The 20,895-nt window shown below is 46.7% G+C and overlaps 1 protein-coding gene across 3 annotated transcripts in view; it reads left to right on the forward strand.

Moving 5' to 3' along the window:
* The first annotated feature begins 8,234 nt into the window (after positions 1 to 8,234).
* The window catches only part of BLOC1S5 (biogenesis of lysosomal organelles complex 1 subunit 5), a 28,778-nt gene continuing 16,117 nt past the window's right edge, over positions 8,235 to 20,895 (forward strand). For all 3 annotated transcript variants that reach the window (XR_015152802.1, XM_086370879.1, XM_086370880.1), the window contains exons 1-3: positions 8,235 to 8,382; positions 9,333 to 9,415; positions 17,582 to 17,711. Coding sequence is in view for 2 of the 3 variants with exons in the window: in XM_086370879.1 (XP_086227005.1) it covers positions 8,262 to 8,382; positions 9,333 to 9,415; positions 17,582 to 17,711 (334 nt within the window). In the remaining variant the exon portion in view is untranslated. The remainder of the gene's footprint in view (positions 8,383 to 9,332; positions 9,416 to 17,581; positions 17,712 to 20,895) is intronic.

Genomic DNA, 20,895 nt, shown 5'->3' on the forward strand with positions numbered 1-20,895 from the left:
ACCATTCAGTTCCCCTTAGGCTGCTGGGCTTCTGGTCATCTCCGTCAGGCACTTCTCGGCCTGAAATGCCCTTTCTTTGATAACTTCTTCAGCATTCAACTTTGTCATGTCCTGAAAACCAGGTCCCTGCTGACCACCCCGTCTCCCCCGCCTCCATTCTGGCTCTGAACGTCAATGTGCTCTTTTTGATCACTTGTCTCCCACCAGAGGTACTTTTTGCAGCCGTCAAAAACAATGAGTGGCACATAACAGTAGATTCTGGATATGTTTGTTGAAAGAATGTAGTATTAAGTACATCTTGAGCTAACCAAGAAAAGTGTTTAAGTGCGAATTGCATTTAGGTACAGGTGGATAGCAGAAAAACCAAGGGATTGTTTTTTTCTCATGTGAAAGAAGACAGTCCACAGTTGCTGGTAGGCATCCAGCTACTTCTTCATACAAAACAAGTAGTCTTCTGTTTTCTCAAGTTCACCTCATGGTCCAAGTTGGCGATTGGCTCCAGACTTCAAGTCCATGATTAAGATCCAGAGAAGGAAGCCAGGAGGAAGGGCAAGAACACTCCTCTCCCAGCTGAGTCAATTCGCTTGAAGGACCTTTCCTGGAAGCCCTGTTCAGCAATATCTATCTATTTACACGACTTTGTTCCTCCCCACCAGGAGGGAGGCCAGAAATGTAGTTCTTTAGCACACACATCGCCCGCCAGAGTAAAACCTGTGCTCTGTCAGTGAGGAGGAAGGGAAGAAGGGATGGGTAGGCACAAGGCTGTCTCTGTCACAGCAAGTAGGCAGGAAAGTCTGCTCTCACATACTTTCAAGGGGTGCTGAGCAGCTGCCAGCCTCTCCAAGAATGCTTTGCATACTGTTTCTGGAATTTGTTTACAGACGATTGGATTGGAAACTCTATGAGGGCAAGTGTGTAATTGTGTCATCCACAGAACCTGTGGATTCTCTGAAAGTAAATAGAAATAATGAGATAACTGTAGTCATGTCTGTGTTCTGGGCTCTGTACCAGGCACTTTACAACATACACATTGCTGCTGCTGCTAAGTCACTTCAGTCGTGTCCGACCCCATCCAGCCCCATAGATGGGTGCCCCCCAGGCTCCCCCGTCCCTGGGATTCTCCAGGCAAGAACACTGGAGTGGGTTGCCATTTCCTTCTCCAATGCATGAAAGTGAAAAGTGAAAGGGAAGTCACTCAGTCGTGTCCGACTCTTAGCGACCCCATGGACTGCAGCCCACCAGGCTCCTCCATTCATGGGATTTTCCAGGCAAGAGTACTGGAGTGGGGTGCCATTGCCTTCTCTGAACATAGACATTATCTCATGTTAATTTAGGAACCATGGCAGAGGCTGAGACTGACCGACATGCTGATCACCCATTGAGGCCACAGCTGGCGTGAACAGGAATCGTACAGTTGCAGAATTGGAGGATGTCACCTGTCATCCTTGCGTGCACTGGGGTTTGAAGTGATTTGTGGAGCTCTGTGGAGAAGGCAATGGCACCCCACTCCAGTACTCTTGCCTGGAAAATCCCATGGATGGAGGAGCCTGGTGGGCTGCAGTCCATGGGGCCGCTGAGGGTTGAACATGACTGAGCGACTTCACTTTCCGTTTTCACTTTCATGCATTGGAGAAGGAAATGGCAACCCACTCCAGTGTTCTTGCCTGGAGAATCCCAGGGATGGGGGAGCCTGGTGGGCTGCCGTCTATGGGGTCGCACAGAGTCGGACACGACTGAAGCGACTTAGCAGAAGCAGTGGGCTCTGTGGTTGTCGGTCCCTGGCAGGCAGATGCTCTCCCAAGATGGTAGGAAAAGTGACCTAATGTAAATTATCCCATCACCATCCACACTCAGCAGTAAGATCATTGCACTGCTGGTTGGTTTTTTAATTTGTATTTGGCCGCACTGGGTCTTCACTGCTGCATGCGGGCTTTCTCTCGTTGCAGTGAGCAGGCGCTGGGGCTTGCAGGCTTCAGTGGCTGTGGTGCGCAGGCTAGCTGCCCCGTGGCATGTGGGATCGTCCCAGCCAGGGATCAAGCCAGGGTCCCCTACCTTGCAAGGTGGATGCTTAACCACTGGACCTCCAGGGAAGCCCCACACAAAGGAGTTTTGATAGATGTGTGAGCATTCTCATTTTCACTCCCTGTTAAGCATATAGGTCCCCCATTGGATCCACCCAGTTAAGTCTGAAGCCAGAGTCCCCACAGTCTTCGATGGGCACATTAGTTTTCCTTCAGGGACCGAGGCAGGGAGGTAGAAGTGGGATGAATGGGCAGATCACCCTCTCCTGGTGCTAAACGTGAGAGCCCTGCTAAAGTCCTTCCAGAAAAGCTTCAAGATGTGTTGATAAAAGTTTAAGCAGAAGTATTGTTAGGAAAGAATAGAACTTTGTAACAATCAGTTACACATACATCACACCAAGAGATGAAAGACACAGTTCTTTGACAAGGAGTCAAATTAGAATGATTACGAAGTATAGCTCTTTCATGTATGTGTATTTTTTCCTATCATTTGACTTCATTACTTAAAAAAAGAATCAGATGTTACACAAACTTTAATATTAATCTAGCTTTGGCAGAGATGTGGTGGTGTCATGGATTTGAGCATTTAGCTTTCTAACCCCAGACAGCAATATTTCTTCTTTCTCTCCATGATTGGATAACCTGTTCCAACCCATTACCAGGGCACTAAATTTCAAATTCTCCATGCACCTGAGTAGGCGGCTACATATCTGGCCATCTTAATTTTAGTCTTGATTTATTGAAGCTGAATTACATTCCCAACTCTTCCTGGAGCTCTGGGTGAATTTTACTGCAAAAGCAATGGGGGAAAGTTGCCATCATATATCTCTTGCCGGGCAGAGGTTCTCGGTACACAAGGGGGCTCCTCATCCCACCCCTCCACGTCTTAGGTCTGGATGTATCACACTGAAGCCCAGCTCCAGGGTTACATACAGGCATATCCGAGATGAGATGGGGAATTTGATTTTGCAATAATGATTACTTGTTGCTGGAGCCCATATTCCTGCAGGCTCTGCCTCATTCTCCCTCCTGCTGATGAATAAAACTAATCCCAACTGCTACCTTACCTAGCAAAACTCATCTTTCACTTACGAGCGAGACCAAAAGCAGGGAGACAGAAGTCAGGGGAATGGGACGCTGGCCGCCTTTGCTTCTGTGGCTCAAGGCTTTCTTCCATTAGCGCTGTTCCTTGAGGGATATTTTCATCTTTTAAACCTGGGTTTCTTTGTGGGGAGAACGAAAGCGCCTCAGCTCTTCCAGCCTGCCGAGTTAATGTGATGGCCCATCCGCGCTGTCTCTTCCACTTCAGACAGGCTGGGTCCCCAGGGCTCGTGAGCTGTAGGACGGATCCCACGGACTAGGCTCGCCATTTCTGCGGAGGGTCATCTGTGCTTGAGGCCTTGCTGTGGATAATTTTTGCCCCCCACCCCGAACATCATCTGCTTGAGAAATTTGTGCCTGGCAGGCCTGTCTGTCCAAGTTAAGCTTGAAATACAACAGTCACACAGCTAACCTGACAAGGCATTGCTCTGAAGAGCAAGGCCCCAGGCCTGCTTTGCACAAGACCACAAACTTCCAGCCATCTGATTACAAATTACAAAGTTTCTTTGGTGCAGTCCACGAACTAGTCTGTTTGTGCAAAAATGGGTTATCCTTCTTGCACTAGCCCAGTTTTTCCCAACTTCCTGCAACACACATACAGTCGTTCACTAGTGTCTGACTCTTTGTGACCCCATGGACTCTAGCCCGCCAGGCTCGGCTCCTCTGTCCATGGGATTCTCTAGGCACGAATACTGGACTGGGTTGCTGTTTCCTTCTCCAGGGGATCTTTCTGACCCAGGGATCAAACCCAGGTCTTCCTCATCCCAGGCAGATTCTTTATCATCTGAGCCACCAGGGAATGTTTGGCCCTCTGGTTGGCCTCACCAGCTCTACAGTTCCGGACTTGTAGGCATTTGACTCAAGCCTTGTGACTTGTATGAAAGTACACTAGAGTTAACAGTCATTGTCAGAAGTTTTGGGCATGGATGACAGACAGTGGCATGAATGCAGTGGTTCTCAGGCTCGAGCATGAATGGTAATCACCCGGGCTTCCCAAAACACAGATTGCTGGGTCCCCGTTTGAGTTTCTGATTCAACAGGTCTGGTGTGACAGCCCCACCACGAGAGCCACCTGTCAGAAGCTTGGGTGACACAGAGCAGCTGCACTCATCCACAAAAGGGTGCTCTTGTCGTTTTTCACATCCGAGTCCAGTTTTCTGGAGGTGGGCCCAGTGTGCTGTCGAAGCATCCTACCGACCTGGAAGGGGAACAAAGTCCTTCTCTTGATGGCAGAGCAGTATGCTGTCCCGAGTGTACATGTTGTAGACATGTTAGAGTTTCACCCACATTCTCTAATCCTGGGTTTCTGTAGTTAAAAAATGGGTATTTTGGGTTTTTAATTATTTTTATTTGGGGGGTCGCATCTCACAGCACGTGGGATCTTAGTTCCTCAGCCAGGCATGGAACCCATCCCCCCTACATTGGGAGCACAAAGTCTTAGCCACAGGACCACCAGGGAAGTCCTGAAAATGGGTATTTTAATATTTCCTCAAATAGATTAATGTGAAGATTGAGAATGTGCTATGTTACGTGTTATGGGTATTTTAATATTTCCTCAAATAGATTAATGTGAAGATTGAGAATGTGGTATGTTACGTGTTATGGGCATTTTAATATTTCCTCAAATAGATTAATGTGAAGATTGAGAATGTGGTATGTTACGTGTTGTCGTTGTTTAGTTGCTCAGTTGTGTCCAACTCTTTTGTGACCCCATGGATTGTAGCCCACCAGGTTCCTCTGTCCATGGGATCACCCAGGCAAGAATACTAGAGTGGTCTGCCATTTCCTTCTCCAGGGGATCTTCCCCACTCAGGGATCAAACCCTCATCTCCTGCATTGCAGGTGGATTCTTTACCACTGAGCCACCTGGGAAGCCCATGTTATGTGTGATAACAGTTTATAAATCGTAAAGTGCAAAACATATGCAAGAAATTATAATGGTAAAGGCAGCTAAAGGCAGGCTGGAAGAATGAGAGCAGATTATACAGGGCTTTAAAAGAAAATACAGGAGGTTATTGAAATAATATTTATTGAGCATTTGATATGTGCCAGGCACAGTTCTAAGTACTTTACAAGTTTAATCTTTTTTAATCATTACAGCTTTATAATATGGCTATTTTATGGCCATTTTGCAGAAAAAGAAATTCAGGCAAGTGGCACAGCTGGAATTTGAACCCAGTTCTGTCTGATTCCAAAGTGTTAACTACTGCACCTGGAGTTCTTTTATTGCTTATCTCCTAATCAACTGGCAATTGGAGAAGGGGAGGGAGCAGCTACCCCAGAACCACTAAAACAGAACTTGGGGAGGCACAACCCAGAATGTTCATTTTTAACTCCACATTAATGTGGGAGACGTGATCACTCGTGAAGAGGGAGCCCAAAGGTGAATCCAGCCTCTGTACCCCAACACCGAATTAAGCTTTGGAGATAAGAGTTTTGGAGTGAAGTAGAAAAGAACAGCTTTAAAACTGTGTGTCCCAACGTGGAGGGGGTAGTAGGAGTTTTATAGTAATGGTTCAAATGGTGTGATCAGCTCGTGGACACTCTTCTGATGGGCTGGTGATGAGGTAAGCGTGAGTCAGCATCATCAACCTTCTGTTTTCCAACCAGTCTGGGGTCTATACGTGCTTGTGGGCAGCTTTCAGTTAACTTCTCCCACCTGGTAAGGGTTTCAGTATCTGCAGAAAAGCTCAAGGACATTGTTCTGTGTATCCCTTGAGGGGGAACCAGCGCCTTGCCCCAAGGCTGCACTTTTTTTTTTTTTGGCCTCCTAGCTTGCACGGACCCTAGTTCCCCAATCAGGAACTGAACCCAGACTACAGCAGTGAGGGGCTTCCCTGAGAGCTCAGTGGTAAAGACTCCGCCTGCAATGCAGAAGACACTGGTTTGATTCCTGGGTCGGGAAGATCCGCTGGATAAGGGATAAGTTACCCATTCCAGTATTCTTGGGCTTCCCTTGTGGCTCAGCTGGTAAAGAATCTGCCTACAATGCAGGAGACCTCGGTTCTATCTCTGGGTTGGGAAGATCCCCTGGAGAAGGGAAAGGCTACCCAATCCAGTATTCTGGCTTGGAGAATTCCATGGACTGTATAGTCCATGGGGTTGCAAAGAGTTGGACATGACAGAGCGACTTTCACTATCTATCTATAGCAGTGAGAACACGGAGTCCTAACTACTCGACCTCTAGGGAACTCTAGACATTATTGATTCTGTTAACTTTTCCTCTCTTGTCTCCACATCCCCTCCCTTTACTAATTAACAGCTGTTTGAACCTGCTCCTTGGAACTCAGGGAAGGTCACGGAGGCTGAATGAATTCTATTCCCTGTAATCAAGAATTGGGGGCCACCGAGAGGTTTTGTGCCCAGGAACCCCACAGGGTCCTGCTGGGTATCAAGCCTGCCCAGGCTTTTCAGTAGTTCAAAGACACTCAGAGACAAGCTTAGAGAAGACTTAGTCTTGCAGGTGCAGAAGAAAACTTGAGTAAGAAAAGTGCCTAGACGTGAGGAGGATAATGAAGGGATTTAAAAATAATTATGTTTTCTGGAGGTAGATGCCAAAGGGAGGGAAATGAAAAGTTAGAACCCTGACTCAATAACTTGCAATAAGCCAAGTTCACATTCTGTTTATGAAGTCATCTATTTTATGCCTCTTTATTTTCTCTGCTAGAAATTCCTAAGTTCCATCTTCACCCCACCCCACCTAACACCTCATTTCAGACCTGAAGACAAAATATACCTCCTCTGGGAAGTCTCTCCTGACCACCTCCTGTCCCCAGGTATCCCACATGTGTGCTGCGCCTTCTTCCATACTGTCATTAGAACGCCCTAGGTTGTAAATTTTGGTGGCTTGAGAAACCCTTGAGGGTAAGCACTGTGCGGGAAGAGAGGAGGGAGAAAGGGAGGGCTAAGAGATGAGCCTTAGAAACACTGGATGAACACAGGAGGTGAAGATGACACTGTCAGGTTGCACTGCCCTCTCCTCTCAACAGGCAGGGAGGCTTGTTGAGACTACAAAATGAATTTTATAAAGTTTACCACACAGCAGCACTAGATTCTAGTCAGCACCGGATTTGTTTCTTCACGACTACAAATCAAAGCAGCCTAGCAAGAAATGGTCCCTTCCATAATTACACGCGTTTTCTCTTAGCCTACGGAACAACTGGTTGAGATTTTGTAAATACAGATGCCAAGAACAGACACTTTTTGCTTTTTACATGGGCATGAATGACTCGGAGAAGTGATTTGGGCAAATTAATCTCTAGACCTATTTCTTCATTTATTAGAAATGACAAAACTGTTCCCCAGAGTTGCCATAACGACCAAGGTGGCAAAGCAGGCACGTCAAAACCCTCTGTAAAATACTGGTGGCTGGTAACGGTACGGATAATATATTTATGCCACTATTATTAATATTCCCTGGAGAAGGGAATGGCAACCCACTCCAGTATTCTTGCCTGGAAAACCCAATAGACACAGGGGCCTGGCGGGCTACAGTCCATGGGATCGCAAAGAGTCGGACACGACTGAGTGACTAACACACACACATTATTAATATTATTCTATAACTAAATTCCCTCTCCGCCAACCTCTCCAAACCTCTCAAGCGGGTTTGCTGCTGCTAAGTCGCTTCAGTCGTGTCCGACTCTCTGCGACCCCATAGACAGCAGCCCACCAGGCTCCGCCGTCTCTGGGATTCTCCAGGCAAGAACACTGGAGTGCGTAGCTATTTCCTTCTCCAATGCATGAAAGTGAAAAGTGAAAGTGAAGTCGCTCAGTCGTGTCCGACTCTTAGCGACCCCATGGACTGCAGCCCACCAGGCTCCTCCATCCATGGGATTTTCCAGGCAAAAATACTGGAGTGGGTTACCATTGCCAGCGGGTTAGGGAGGAGGAATAAGTTTAGCTCTAACTTTCAGACATCCTCCTCTGCCGGCAGCATCTGCCCTAATCCAGCATGGCGGCACCGGCTTCCTTCAAGGTCAGGTCACTGGCTACACCGTAGTGCCCTTGCGGGAACCGCCCCTGGGTTGACTCTGCTTCCCCGACGCCCTTTGATGACGCCAAAACCCCGCGCAGGGAGAGCGTCCGCAGAGGTGTGCGCAGGCGCAGCGCAGTCGCGGGTGGGCGGAGCTGGTCGGGATGAGCGGCGGTGGGACGGAGACCCCGGTGGGTTGCGAGGCCGTCCAGGGTGGCGGCGGCGGCGGCAAGAAGAAGGACTCTCAGGGGTTCACTGGCTCGCCGGCGCACCTCATTATCAAGGGTATGGCGTAGCAGGGCTCTCGCCTGGTGGTCCCAGCGCAGCCCCAGCGACCAGGCGGCGCCCTCTGACCCGGGGCCGAGCCGCGGGTCGAGCCCCGGCGGCCTCGGGTTTGCGGCAGGCTGAGGGTGGGGGACCCTGGCCCGGGTGCGCCCCGTTTTCTCCGCGCCAGGTGCCTCCCAGCAACTGCAAACCGACCCAGCCCCTCCTGCTTCCTTGTAGAAGCCGCCTGTTTCGAAAGTTTATATTAATCGCTATATCCTTCTGAAACTTGCTTTTGTGCTTGACGTTTTGTTTGTGGGATTTGTCCATGTTAATAAGTGTTAACCCACTGTATTCATTTCCATTCACTGCTTTGTAGTATCCATGAGTGTATTAGGGTGTTCCCCTCCCTTTTTTTTCCTCTCCTTATGCTCGTCCCGTAGTAAACAATCATACATTCTCTCTCTTTTGTATAAGAGGTTTTTCTAGGGCACATACTTAGGCATGAAATTGCTGGGTGTGCATGTCTTCTAACTTTACTGCTGCTGCTGCTAAGTCGCTTCAGTCTTGTCCGACTCTGTGTGACCCCATAGACGGCAGTCCACCAGGCTCCGCCGTCCCTGGGATTCTCCAGGCAAGAACACTGCTGTGGATTGCCATTTCCTTCTCTAATTTACTAGATGTGGCCAAATTGCTCTCTCAAAACTACTTTAGCGATTTACTAACCAGATAATCCATAGTCTGACCTGGATTTTAATCTCGGCATGAAATTACTGGGTGTACATGCCTTCACTTTATTAGATACTGCCTAATTGTTCTCAAAACTGCTTTACCAATTTACTAACCGGATAATCCATAGTCTCAACCGGATTTTAACCTGCTTATGTTTATGGGAAACAGGAAGAGTGAAACAAGCTAGAGATTGTGCCACTTAGCATGGGTTGACCTTGAATTTCATTTTCTCTTTACAGATCTTGGAGAGATTCATTCAAGGCTCTTAGATCACAGACCAGTTATCCAAGGTGAAACCCGTTATTTTGTGAAAGAATTTGAAGTGAGTATTTGCAACTCATTTTGTAAAAATATCACCCTGATCTGCTAGTGTGTCAATACACAGAAGGGAAATTCTCTAGTTTTAAAATTTCTGATTTCTGTTCTTGTGTCCATAAAATATACAAAGTAAAACTTATTAAGAGACATTGACATGAATAGAGGGAGCACAAGTGTAGGTGGGAGGAGTCTTGGGCTCCAGGTCTGGGGTCTGCTTTGGCTTATTTACTGTCTGTTGAGCTCAGTTTTTCTTCTGTAAGATGAGGTATAGTAAAAAAAAAAAAAAGAGAGAGAGAGAGAAAAGATTTTAAAGATGGATGGGTCAATTTTCTAGACCCCTTTTCTGTATTCTTTTTTTCTCATTTGAGGCAGCAGCATCTACCCAAAGCTCTCAAGTTAAAGCATGAGAATCACCCCTGGCTATTCCCTCCCCTATAGGTCACATTCAGCGATCAAGTTTCTAGACATTACTGCATAAATGTATCCTCTCTGATCGGTGTGCCTGCCCTATCAACCCAGTCAAATCTAGTCTTCATCCTGCTGCCAGAGTAGTAGTTGTTGAGTTGCTCAGTTGTATCCGACTCTTTGTGACCCCATGTAGCATGTAAGTCTACTCTGTCCTCCACTCTCCCAGAGTTTGCTTAAATTCATTGAGTCCGTGATGCTGTCTAACCAGCTCATCCTCTGCCGCCCTCTTCTTTTGCCTTCGATCTTTCCCAGCGTCAGGGTCTTTTCCAGTGAGTTGGCTCTTCGAATCAGGTGGCCAAAGTATTGGAGCTTCGGCTTCAGCTTCAGTCCTTCCAGTGAATTTTCAGGGTTGATTTCCTGTAGGATTGACAGTCGAAGGGACTCTGCCAGAGAGTTTCAAGCCCTCGGATGTCATTTTCTGTCTGTAGACAAAGGCCAGTATCCTGTTGTGACCTGGTCCCTGTCTTTGTAGCGGGACCATCTGCCACCCAGCCTCTTACATTCCGTCCCCACAGTCGTGATGCACCAGCCTGCCATCCTCTTGCGTTTGGCTGTGGTTTTGCACATGTATAATTTGTTCACTGTGCATTGCGTAGTAACACCCCAAGCTCCTAATAGGTTGATGGTGGTTAATGGTGTTACACAAACAATTTTGTGATTCTCTGTGAGTCAGGATCTTATTTTCAAGTGAGACTCCAAGCAGGAAGTCTTTGGTCTGCCAGAAGGAGGGAAGGTTTCCATAAACCCTTTACAAGTCCAGAAAGCCTCTGGTACAGAGCACTCAGGAGGCACGGACAGGGCTGCTGCGCTGGACACCTTTTCTGGGCTCAGCAGACGCAGAGGCTGTGGAACACGTGCTTCACAGCGTTGTTGGGAAGACGAAAGGCGTGTGTCTCTCGAAATCTTTCCTGGTACCTGAAGGTGGCTGTTGGTTTTCTTTGTCGTCATTACTTTTGTTGCAGGATAAGAATAGTTATCCCTCACACAGAAAACTCACTAGACCCTGTCCCCTTATCCTGCTATGTAAAGATCATTGGCGGTTCCTTAGTGAGAAGAAAGTCTAGGTACAGTGTGGTGGGTACTCTGCTCAAGGTCTTACAGGGTGAAAATCCAGGGCTGGGCCAGGCTCCATCATTACTTGGTGCTCAGGGTCCTCCTGATTCCTGTGACTGGCGGGACTCACTTCCTCACTGAGGTAGACGAAGGTCCCGTTTCCTTGCTTGCTGTCAACTGGGAGTCACTCAGCTCCTAGAAGCCACCCACCTTCCTTGCCATATGGTCTCTTCAAAGATTTGGGCTCCCCTTGTGGCTCAGCTAATAAAGAATCTGCCTGCAATGCGGGAGACCTGGGTTCAATCCCTGGGTTGGGAAGATCCCCTGAAGAAAGGAAAGGTTACCCACTCCAATATGCTGACCTGGAGAGTTCCATTGACTGTATAGTCCATGGGGTCGCAAAGAGTTGGACACGACTGAGTGACCTTCACTTACTCACTCACTCAAAGACTTAACAAGCGGAGACTCCATCAGGTCGAATCCCTTTCATACTTCAAGTCTCTGTTGCCGAGAAGAGCCCAGGCCTTGTTAAGGACTCACTGATGAAGTCAGGCCTCCTTGGGATGGTCTCCCTTAAAGTCAGCTGATGTGAGACTTTAAGTAAACTGTCACAGCGGGACCTCCATTGGGGTTTGCCTGAGTGACTGACAGGTGTCTGGGCTTTCCGTGAGGTGCAGCTATAAAGACTCTGCCTACCAATGCAGAAGAAGGGGGTTTGACCCTGGGTCAGGGAGATCCCCTGGAGTAAGACATGGCAACCCACTCCAGCATTCTTGCCTGGAGAATCCCGTGGACAGAGGGATTCTGGAGCCTGGAGGGCTACAGTCCGTGGGGTCGCAGAGTCCAGCAGGACTGAGCCGTGTGCTGTTGTCCAGTCACTCAGTCATGTCCAATTCTTTGCGACCCCATGGACTGCAGCACATCCCCTTCTCCTCCCGCCTTCAGTCTTTCCCAGCATCAGGATCTTTTCTAATGAGTCGGCTCTTCACATCAGGGGGCCAAAGTATTGGCGCTTCAACTTCAGCATCAGTCCTTCCAAGGAATAGTCAGGGTTGATTTCCTTTAGGATGGACTGGTTGGATCTCCTTGCAGTCCAAGGGACTCTCAAGAGTCTTCTCCAACACCACAGTTCAAAAGCATCAATTCAGCTTTCTTTATGGTCCAACTCTCATATCCATACACGACTACGGGAGAACCATAGCTTTGACTAGACAGACCCTTGTCGGCAAAGTGACATCTCTGCTTGTTAATATGCTGTCTAGGTTGGTCATAGCTTTTCTTCCAAGGAGCAAGCATCTTTTAGTTTCATGGCTGCAATCACCATCTTCAGTGATTTTGGAGCCCCAAGAAAATAAAGTCTGTCTCTGTTTCCATTGTTTCCTCATCTGTTTGCCATGAAGTGATGGGACCAGATGCCAGGATGTTAGTTTTTTGAATGTTGAGTTTTAAGCCAGCTTTTTCAGTGTCCTCTTTCACTTTCATCAAGAGGCTCTTTAGTGCCTCTTTGCTTTCTGCCATAATGGTGGTTTCATCTGCACATCTGAGGTTATTGACCTGCATACAGATTTCTCAGGAGGCAGGTAAGGTGGTCTGGTACTCCCATCTCTTTAAGAATTTTCCACAGTTTGTTGTTAATCACACCGTCAGAGGCTTTGGCATAGTCAATGAAGCAGAAGTAGATGTTTTTCTGGAACTCTGTTGCTTTTTCGATGATCCAGTGGATGTTGGCAATTGGATCTCTGGTTCCTCTGCCTTTTCTAAATCCAGCTTGAACCTCTGGAAGTTGTCGGTTCTTGTCCTGTTGACGCTGCTTGGGGCATGTCACAGCACAGGGTGTATCTGGGGGCGGGAGTCTCAGGGACCACCTTAGACTTCTGCCTCCCATAAGCTCTTATTACTACCTGTGTTTTTCTTACTCTCTGCTTGTTTATTGCCTGTTGCCCTTCACAAGAATGTAGACAGTTAACTGTTCTTACGCTTTGTTGTATCCAAGTGCCTGAAAGAGTGTCTGGTGTGTTGGAGGTACCTAGTATGATCCAGGGGAGCAGGTGGCAGAGCCTGGACTAAAACTTGGCTTTTCCAACATGCACTGGTTTTTCCATCTTTCTCCCCCCTGCCCCAGGCTGACTAATCTGAAATACTAAATAGTTTTTATTTTTTTTAGAGTTTGTAAATGTGTCCCTAAAGACCTGTGTGTGTGTGTGTGCTCAGTTGTGTCCAAGTCTTTGCGACCCTGTGGACTGCAGTCCACCAGGCCTCTCTGTCCATGGGATTCCCCAGGCAAGAATACTGGAGTGGGTTGCTTCCCTTATCCAGGCGATATTCCCGACCCAGGGATCAAACCCACATCTCTGATGTCTCTTGCATTGGGAGGTGGATTCTTTACCACTAGCACCACCTGGGAAGGAGATTGTTTACTAAAGAAGAAAATGTTCACACTGGATGTGGTAGATGTAAGCTTGTTGTAGAAGGTCCAGTAGAGCGTCCTGAGCACTTACTTTGCGTGAGACCTCGAGTTAGGAACCAGCGCTGTATCCGTGGGTGAGCCAGACCCAGGCCCCTCTTCATGCAGCTGGGCTGACTCCTGTCCTCACGGAGGAATGGTCTCTGCAGGGCTCAGAGCGTTTCGTCAGCGTGTTGGCGCGCTCTGCAGCTGCCTGTTTCATCGTCTTCATGAAAGGTCCCTGGTGCTGGCCTCTCCCACAGTCACCTCCGGGGCGGTCTTTCTGGGAGTTCAGTGGAAATTCCTCTACATCGGGCTCAGCTGCCTTTTCTGTTACACTCTAACCTTTCCCCTTCAAATTGTGAGGGAGACACTGAGAGTGTTTTAGAGATTTAGAGTTGAGTAGATACGTGCGCTATTTACAGCTCTTTTCTTGGCCCAAATAATACCCTCCTCTACTTAATGAAAGCGGAGGAAGGGTGAGGAGAGCTGTCAGGGCTTCCTGGAAGTTTCCCATCTTTCTTTTTTTTTTTTTTAATTGAAGTACAGTTATTAACAGTGTTTCAGGTACACAGCAAAGGGATTGCGTTATGCACACACATTGTTTTTCAGATTCTTTTCCATTACAGATTATTACATGACGTCGAACGTGGTTCCTTGAGTTTCGTCTTCTCTAGACTGTTTAAATGTGGTTCACTTGAAGCAAACTGGCTCACATTTAAAGGGAAGCTTGTTTGTAGCTTATGTGTTTTTAAAAGTTAATGCACCCGGCAACAATGATCTTTTTCTTTATAAAATTTTGTCTCCAGAAGAAAGGAGTAAGGGCCACACGGTGGCAGTGTTACTTCGGTTGTGGGCATCCTGGTGTAATGCTGCAGGCCCTCTTTGTGTTTGCTAGGGTTTCAGGACCCGTGACTGTCTTGCTCCTGACTTTGTTCAGCGCTTTTATTCCCCCGGTTCCAGTCAGTGCCGTGAACAGAGATCCTGGCAGGGGCCCTCAGGTGCATGTCCGCCTGGTGGTCTCAGCGAGTAAGGAGGTGCCGGACCTCGGAGAGGGGAGGCCCGCGCGGGTCACAGTTCATGACCTGCGGTCCTGCGCCAGCTCCTTGCTTCACCTTCAGCAAGTTTCATTCTCCGTTTTACTCAAGAGTTCCTGAATATACCCGACTGTGTCTGGAGGAAGGTATTGGTTCCTAGGGACAGAGCCCTGAAGAGAGTGGCTCTCCTTTCCTCCCACCGCGGCCAGAAGCCCATGACCTCAGCCTTTCCTCCAGCAGGGCTGCTCACGTCCTCTTGCTCACAGGGTGGCTTCGGGAGGCCAGCCATCACGTGTGCGTTTCCTGCAGCAGCAGGGAAGGCAAGTGGGAGGTGGCTGGTGGTATCTTTTCCACAGGCACCTTTACCACCAAATGCTTCCCAGGTGGCTCAGTGGTAAGGAATCCACCTGCTAACACAGGAGATGCAAGAAACACAGGTTCGATCCCTGGGTGGGAGAGATTCCCTGGAGGAGGAAATGGCAACCCACTGCAGTGGTCTTGCCTGGAAAGTTCCAGAGTGAGAGGAGCCTGGTGGGTTACAATCCTTGAGGTCGCAAAGAGTTGAACACGACCAAGCAGGCACACCGCCACCACAGCGACTCCAGGAATGCTTGGTGATCACCACCAAATGGTATTTGGGTGTTCAGAGGAAGAGAGAAGAGGGGAACGGATCCAGAACTGTCTGCCTCAGCAGATACGCAAAAACAAATAAGAAACAGTCTCTACCTCCAGGGATTTACCATCTGCAGAGAGCAGATTGTGATGATGAAATTATGATGATAAAATAAGCACAGTGATTGAGATCTCAGAAGAGGGAATAACTCTCAGCTGAGTTGGGAGGGAACTTTTCAGAAGAGGGGCTGATGTTTGATCTGAGAAAAAACGTAGATGTTAGAGAAATACAGAAAAGGTGGAGGCAATGTGGATTAAACTTGAGGGAGGAAAAAAAGGATTGTTCACATAGGTACAGTAGTGAGGAGACTTGGGAAGGTTCATGTTGATACATTTGAATGTGGATTTATTAAAGAGAAAAATCCCGTGAAAGGCAGGACAAAGTAAAATTCCACTTGACATCTGATCTCTCATTTTGGTTAGGTTGTAAAAGTATCTCAGATTATTAAATAAAAGGAAAAAGTCTCTCCCCCATATGACATGTAATAAATTTATATATATATACAGTATGGTTTTAGGACTTGTGGGACTATTATTTGAAGGAAAGAAAATTTAAATATTACATCAGTCTCTCATTTCCTCTCTGATACTATTAAATTACGTCTTTAATGTAAAAATATAATAACTGTACTAATACTCTGAATAATTGCTAACATTTTTAAGTGTTTTGTGCCAAGTACTGTCTTGAGCACATTATATGAGCACTTGTTATCAGTTTCAATTTGAGAAAAGTTCACCGATCTGTAATTTTATGGGGTGTTATACATCAGAAACCAAGTTTCATTCTTTCATTCTCTCTCAACTTCTGTATAAGTTTAAAATTTTTTATTATGGAAAAATTAGAGTAAAATATCTTACCCCAGCTGCTCCATAAGATGGTTCAAAACAAAACCTCTAGTAACGACTATACTATTATTTCCTCATAATCACGTTTACCACTCTTCATTTTCAGTGAACTTTTTGCATTGTATTATTTTAAGATTTACAGTAAACTTACTAATATAGCACCGAGTTCTCGTGTACCCCTCGCCCACTTTCTCCCATTATTAATCTTTATATTAATTACTGTGCTACATCAGTAAAAACTAAGAAACTGACACTGGAACATTACTGCTAATGAAACACCAGACTTTACGCACATTTCACCAGTTTTTCCATTACAGCCCTCTTCCTGTCCCGGGACCTAATCCAGGGCAGCACACTGCTTTTAATTGTCATGTCTCTCTAGTTCGCTTTGGTCTGTGACAATTTTTTGGGCTTTCCTTGTTTCTCTTGATCTTGACAGTCTTGAGTTCTGGCCAGTATCCTGTAGAGTGTGGCCCCGTCTGGGTCTGTCTGATGTTTTCCTTAGGATTAGACGGGGCTGACACACTCTGGGAAGGCGTCCCAGCGAGGGAGCACGTCCTTCTGGTCACGTCACCTCGGGAGGTGCATGCCGTCATCATGACGTCACTCACGAGGTCACCTTTGTTGACTCCACTGTGAAGTCCATGTTTTTCTCATTCCCTGCTTTATTCTCTGGAAGCAAGTCACTCAGTCGAGCCCACCCAAGCGGGAGGGTGGGTTAAGCTCAGCTTTCTGAAGCTGGGGCTGGGCTCCAGGTCCCAGGACCACCCCCATGCATCAGTTCACCAGCACTTCTCAGCAGGCTGGTGCCCAAGGTTTATCGTGGCCAAAGGAGGCAGAGCAGACTCGCAAAGGGAACAGGTGCCTGGGGAGGCGTCTAGAGGAAGCCAGGCAGAAGCTTCCAAGAGTGTCTCACCCGGTGGAGTCGTACGGGGCACGCTTCACTGCCCCGGGAGTGGGTTGTGACAACGTGATGTGTTGTCTTCCGGGGAAGCGCATCTGAGCCTGGGGGTCCAGGGTTCTTATTGGGGACCCGACAAGTAGACGGCCTCTGCCTGGCACGTATCAAAGTTCCAGACTCTTGGAAGGAGAGAGGTGTCTTGTCATTCACGGCAAGTGTTACCTGCTTGGGAGCCGTTGGCTGGTCAAGTTCCCACTCCCCACAAAGCCAACCGTGCAGGCAGGCCTTTGTAAGGTGGTTTCAGGCCCTCAGTGATAACTCTCTTCTACACAGGGAAGAACCCACACGTTACTACTTTTTCCACACACTTTTATTTGAGTGAAGTGGGATCAGAGCATAATAATAGAAGCTTTATGACAATAAGAACCACAAAATATAACTTAAAATCTGATCATTTCTTTGCCACAGATGAAATGCATGGAGTCTAGGTCTCTCCTTATTCTTTTAGTGTTTCTCATGCCCATTTTTAAACATTGGTATGAAAATATGACTCATATTTGCAACTTTTGAAGCATTTCATAATTAAAAAAAAAATACCTCCAGGTTGTAACCTCAGTCATCGCCAAATAATTAGAAGAAGGCTGTATGAATTTCAGTAATAAGTAGTAGCATAGCAACCAGAACTTGGGGGGAAGTCTCAGAAAGTAATTGCTAAGATTTAAGGCACAATATGTACTTTTCTTTTAATAGGAAAAACGTGGTCTTCGAGAAATGCGAGTTCTTGAAAATCTGAAGAATATGATCCATGAGACAAATGAACATACTCTTCCAACGTGTAGAGCAACAATGCAAGACAGCGTAAACCAAGTTCTCCGGAGATGTAAGCCAGCGCTTTTTTGTATTGCTTTATTTCATAACGCATGCTCTGCCCAAACAGATTTCCGGGCTGTTTGGTGGGAGGTGGAGATGACAGAGGGAAGCTGCCCAGTTTCAGAAGTCAGGTGATCCCTGACTTCTGTGTGTCCCCCTTGATGTTCAGAGCATCAACCTCCCCAGCAAGGTGGGCATGCAAAATTACCCTTCCAGGACGTAAGAAAATTGAAACCTTTTTTTACCTTAAGAAATGATTCTGCAAGAAAATGTTTGATGGCCAAGAATTAGGGTATGCAATGAAGCTTCGTTGCCAAGCAGGACACCAGAGTTTTTAACTTAAAAAAAAAGTCCTGTTGTAAATGTTTGTGTTTGATCACTTTTTGCATTAAGCAAAATGTTTTAATGTGGAAAGATGTTTGCTAAAAAGAATATTTTCTAAACATATCAAATTACAAAATCAAAGGAGTTTTATGAGTAACTGAGTTTAAAATTAGAGGTGTTAGAAGAAACTCGGGGCTTCCCCTCAAACCCACATTGATGCTGTTCAGTTTGTCCAAGGACAGAGGTTGCTGGCAGATAATGAGGCGGTGGAAAACGAAGCAGCGTCTAGGGGAAAAGGGAAGCACCAGGACTTGCCTGGTGGTCCAGTGGCTAAGACTCCGTGCTCCCACTGCAGGGGCCTGGGTTCCATCCCTAGGCAGGGAACTATTAATAGATCCACATACCGCAACTGAGAGTCTGCATGCCACAGCTGAGACCTGGTGCAGCCAAATAAACAGTTTTTTTTTTTTTTTTTTAAAGAAAGCAAAGGCTGGTGACGTAGTGGCCTTTGAGGGGAAGTGGCGGGAGGGCTTGGTTAATGACTGAGTTACCTGAGGGTGTGTGTGCAAGTCCAGGTGAGTCTGCGCCCTCGGATGCTCGGAGGAGGGTGGAGAGGACAGGGCGACATGTGGTTTCTCTGAGTGGAAGAGGGAAGAGTCTAAACCTGATCTCAGGCTTTACATGTCGCTGCAGACATGCCCTTGCTCCTTCATACAGTCAATTCCTTAACCTTGAGAAGCTGTCTAGACATTACACTGGAAATAAAACTCAGATTTATTGATCAGAATGCCTGTGTATGCTTTTGAGATGTGCTGTAACTTTCCTTTTATACACTTCGAGTATATAAAAATAAGTGGGATTACAATTAGTATTTTTTAAAAACTATGAATGGATTTTTCAGTTAGTTTAATTCCTGGGTCATTGCTATTTCTGATGGGAAGCCTCACGTTAAATGCATCGTCTTGGACTTCCCTGGTGGCCCAGTGGCTAAGAATCTGTCTGCCAGTGTAGGGGACCCAGGTTTGGTCCCTGGCCCACGATCCCTGGATCCGTGGGGCTGCTACGTTCCTGCGTTGCAGCTTCCGAGCCTGCATGCTCTAGCGTCCGTGCTGCACACCAGAAGGAGCTATCACAGTGAGAGGTCTGCACACCACAGCTAGAGAGTAGCCCCGCTCGCTGCAACTGGAGAAAGCCACGTGCATCAGTGAAGATCCAGCACAGCCAAAAATAACGTAAAAAATTTTTTTTAAAAGCATAGTCTTCACAGTGAAATAGCAAAGTTTTTAGAGGTCACAGGGAATCCAGACGGTAAATATATTTTCCTAAAAGGAAGAATTAAAATGTGAGGCGATAATGAAAGTTTTAGCATTAGAAACGCACAGCAGCCTTGGGGGTACTGCTGCTGCCAGAAACAGGAATGGCTTCCCCAGGAGGCTCCAGCCTGAAGATGTCCTTGTATCTGTTATCACGAACGTCACAGGTATAATGGAGATAATCGTTTGCTTTTAGAGCCAACTTAGTTTTTTAAAAATTGGCCTCGGCCCAGCTGCTGTTCCTGGGGAATTTCACGTTTGAAAAGTTGACATTTTACGCCACGATGCTGGCTTGTGTTTATCTCTGGGATAGACTCTCATCTGAGTAACTTACAGTTAAGCTACCAGGTTAGTGACGGTGGAGTTGCGCCCGTCAGGCCTGTCTTAGCTCCGCACTTCTGAGAGCTGAGCTGGGCATGCAGTCAGCTGAGACTCCCAGAACTTGGAGTGCGGATCTTCAGCTGTTGGTCTAAGACTGTGCGTGAAACTGAGCTACAGTGGGGCGTTGGGGACGGGGGCGCATCCTGGACTGTTGGCAGGGAAACATAAATAGAATCCTAGCTGAGTGTCTTAGCATTGGGTGAGCAGGGGCGACAGAGCCAAGAATCACCTGTGGCTTCTGGAATCTCAACCCCGGAAAGTTGCTGAGCTCTGGGAGGATGTGTAAGCGGGGAGAGTGACCCACGCAGCACCCTGTCAGCAGGACACAGCCTTTACATTTCTCCATCCCAGAGACACTGCTGAGTGTCTGTTCTTCTTGCTTAAAATCAGGGAGAGGGTGGGATGATTTGGGAGAATGGCATTGAAACATGTATAATATCATATATGAAATGAGTTGCCAGTCAAGGTTCGATGCACAATACTGGATGCTTGGGGCTGGTGCACTGGGATGACCCAGAGGGATGGTATGGGGAGGGAGGAGGGTTCAGGATGGGGAACACATGTATACCTGTGGTGGATTCATTTTGATATATGGCAAAACCAATACAATATTGTAAAGTTAAAAAATAAAATTAAAAAAGAGAGAAAGAAAAAAAAAATCAGGAACCAGTCCTCCTTTGAGAGGGTAAGAAGGACAGAAGGTCTCTAGGGTGTTTATCAATTTAAGTTAATTAACAAGGCCATAGTAAAAGAATTTTCTGTACCTTCCTGCCTTCCTCTCTCTTTTTAAGACTTTATTTTTCATTATTTAAACAAAAGAATATATGTCTAAGTAATAAGAAAGTAGAAATAAAATAAGAAAAAGAAGAAAGCAATAAATCAGTTTAATTATCTAAAGATAACCGTTGGTTTTTAACTTTGGTGAATTATCATGCCGACATCTTTGTGTATATATATCAAAATGGAAGGCTGAGTGGAGGTGGTAACTGAATGAACAGTTCGAAAGGTGTGAGGGGCAGAAGAGAACTTTTGGTAAGAATGGGCTCGGGCAATTTTTGAGGTATTAATTTTAAATTTTACTTGAATTTAGCAGAACAAAATCTCAAGTAAAACTGAAGGAAATACATTAAAATAATTGTTTCTTTATTGTAAGAGAGAGTTGTTACTGAAAGATCA

The sequence above is a fragment of the Bos grunniens genome, chromosome 23 (assembly GCF_055505025.1).
Source record: "Bos grunniens cultivar Pamir isolate PY7600 chromosome 23, Bosgru_T2T1.0, whole genome shotgun sequence".
In the NCBI taxonomy this organism is placed as follows: Eukaryota; Metazoa; Chordata; class Mammalia; order Artiodactyla; family Bovidae; genus Bos; species Bos grunniens.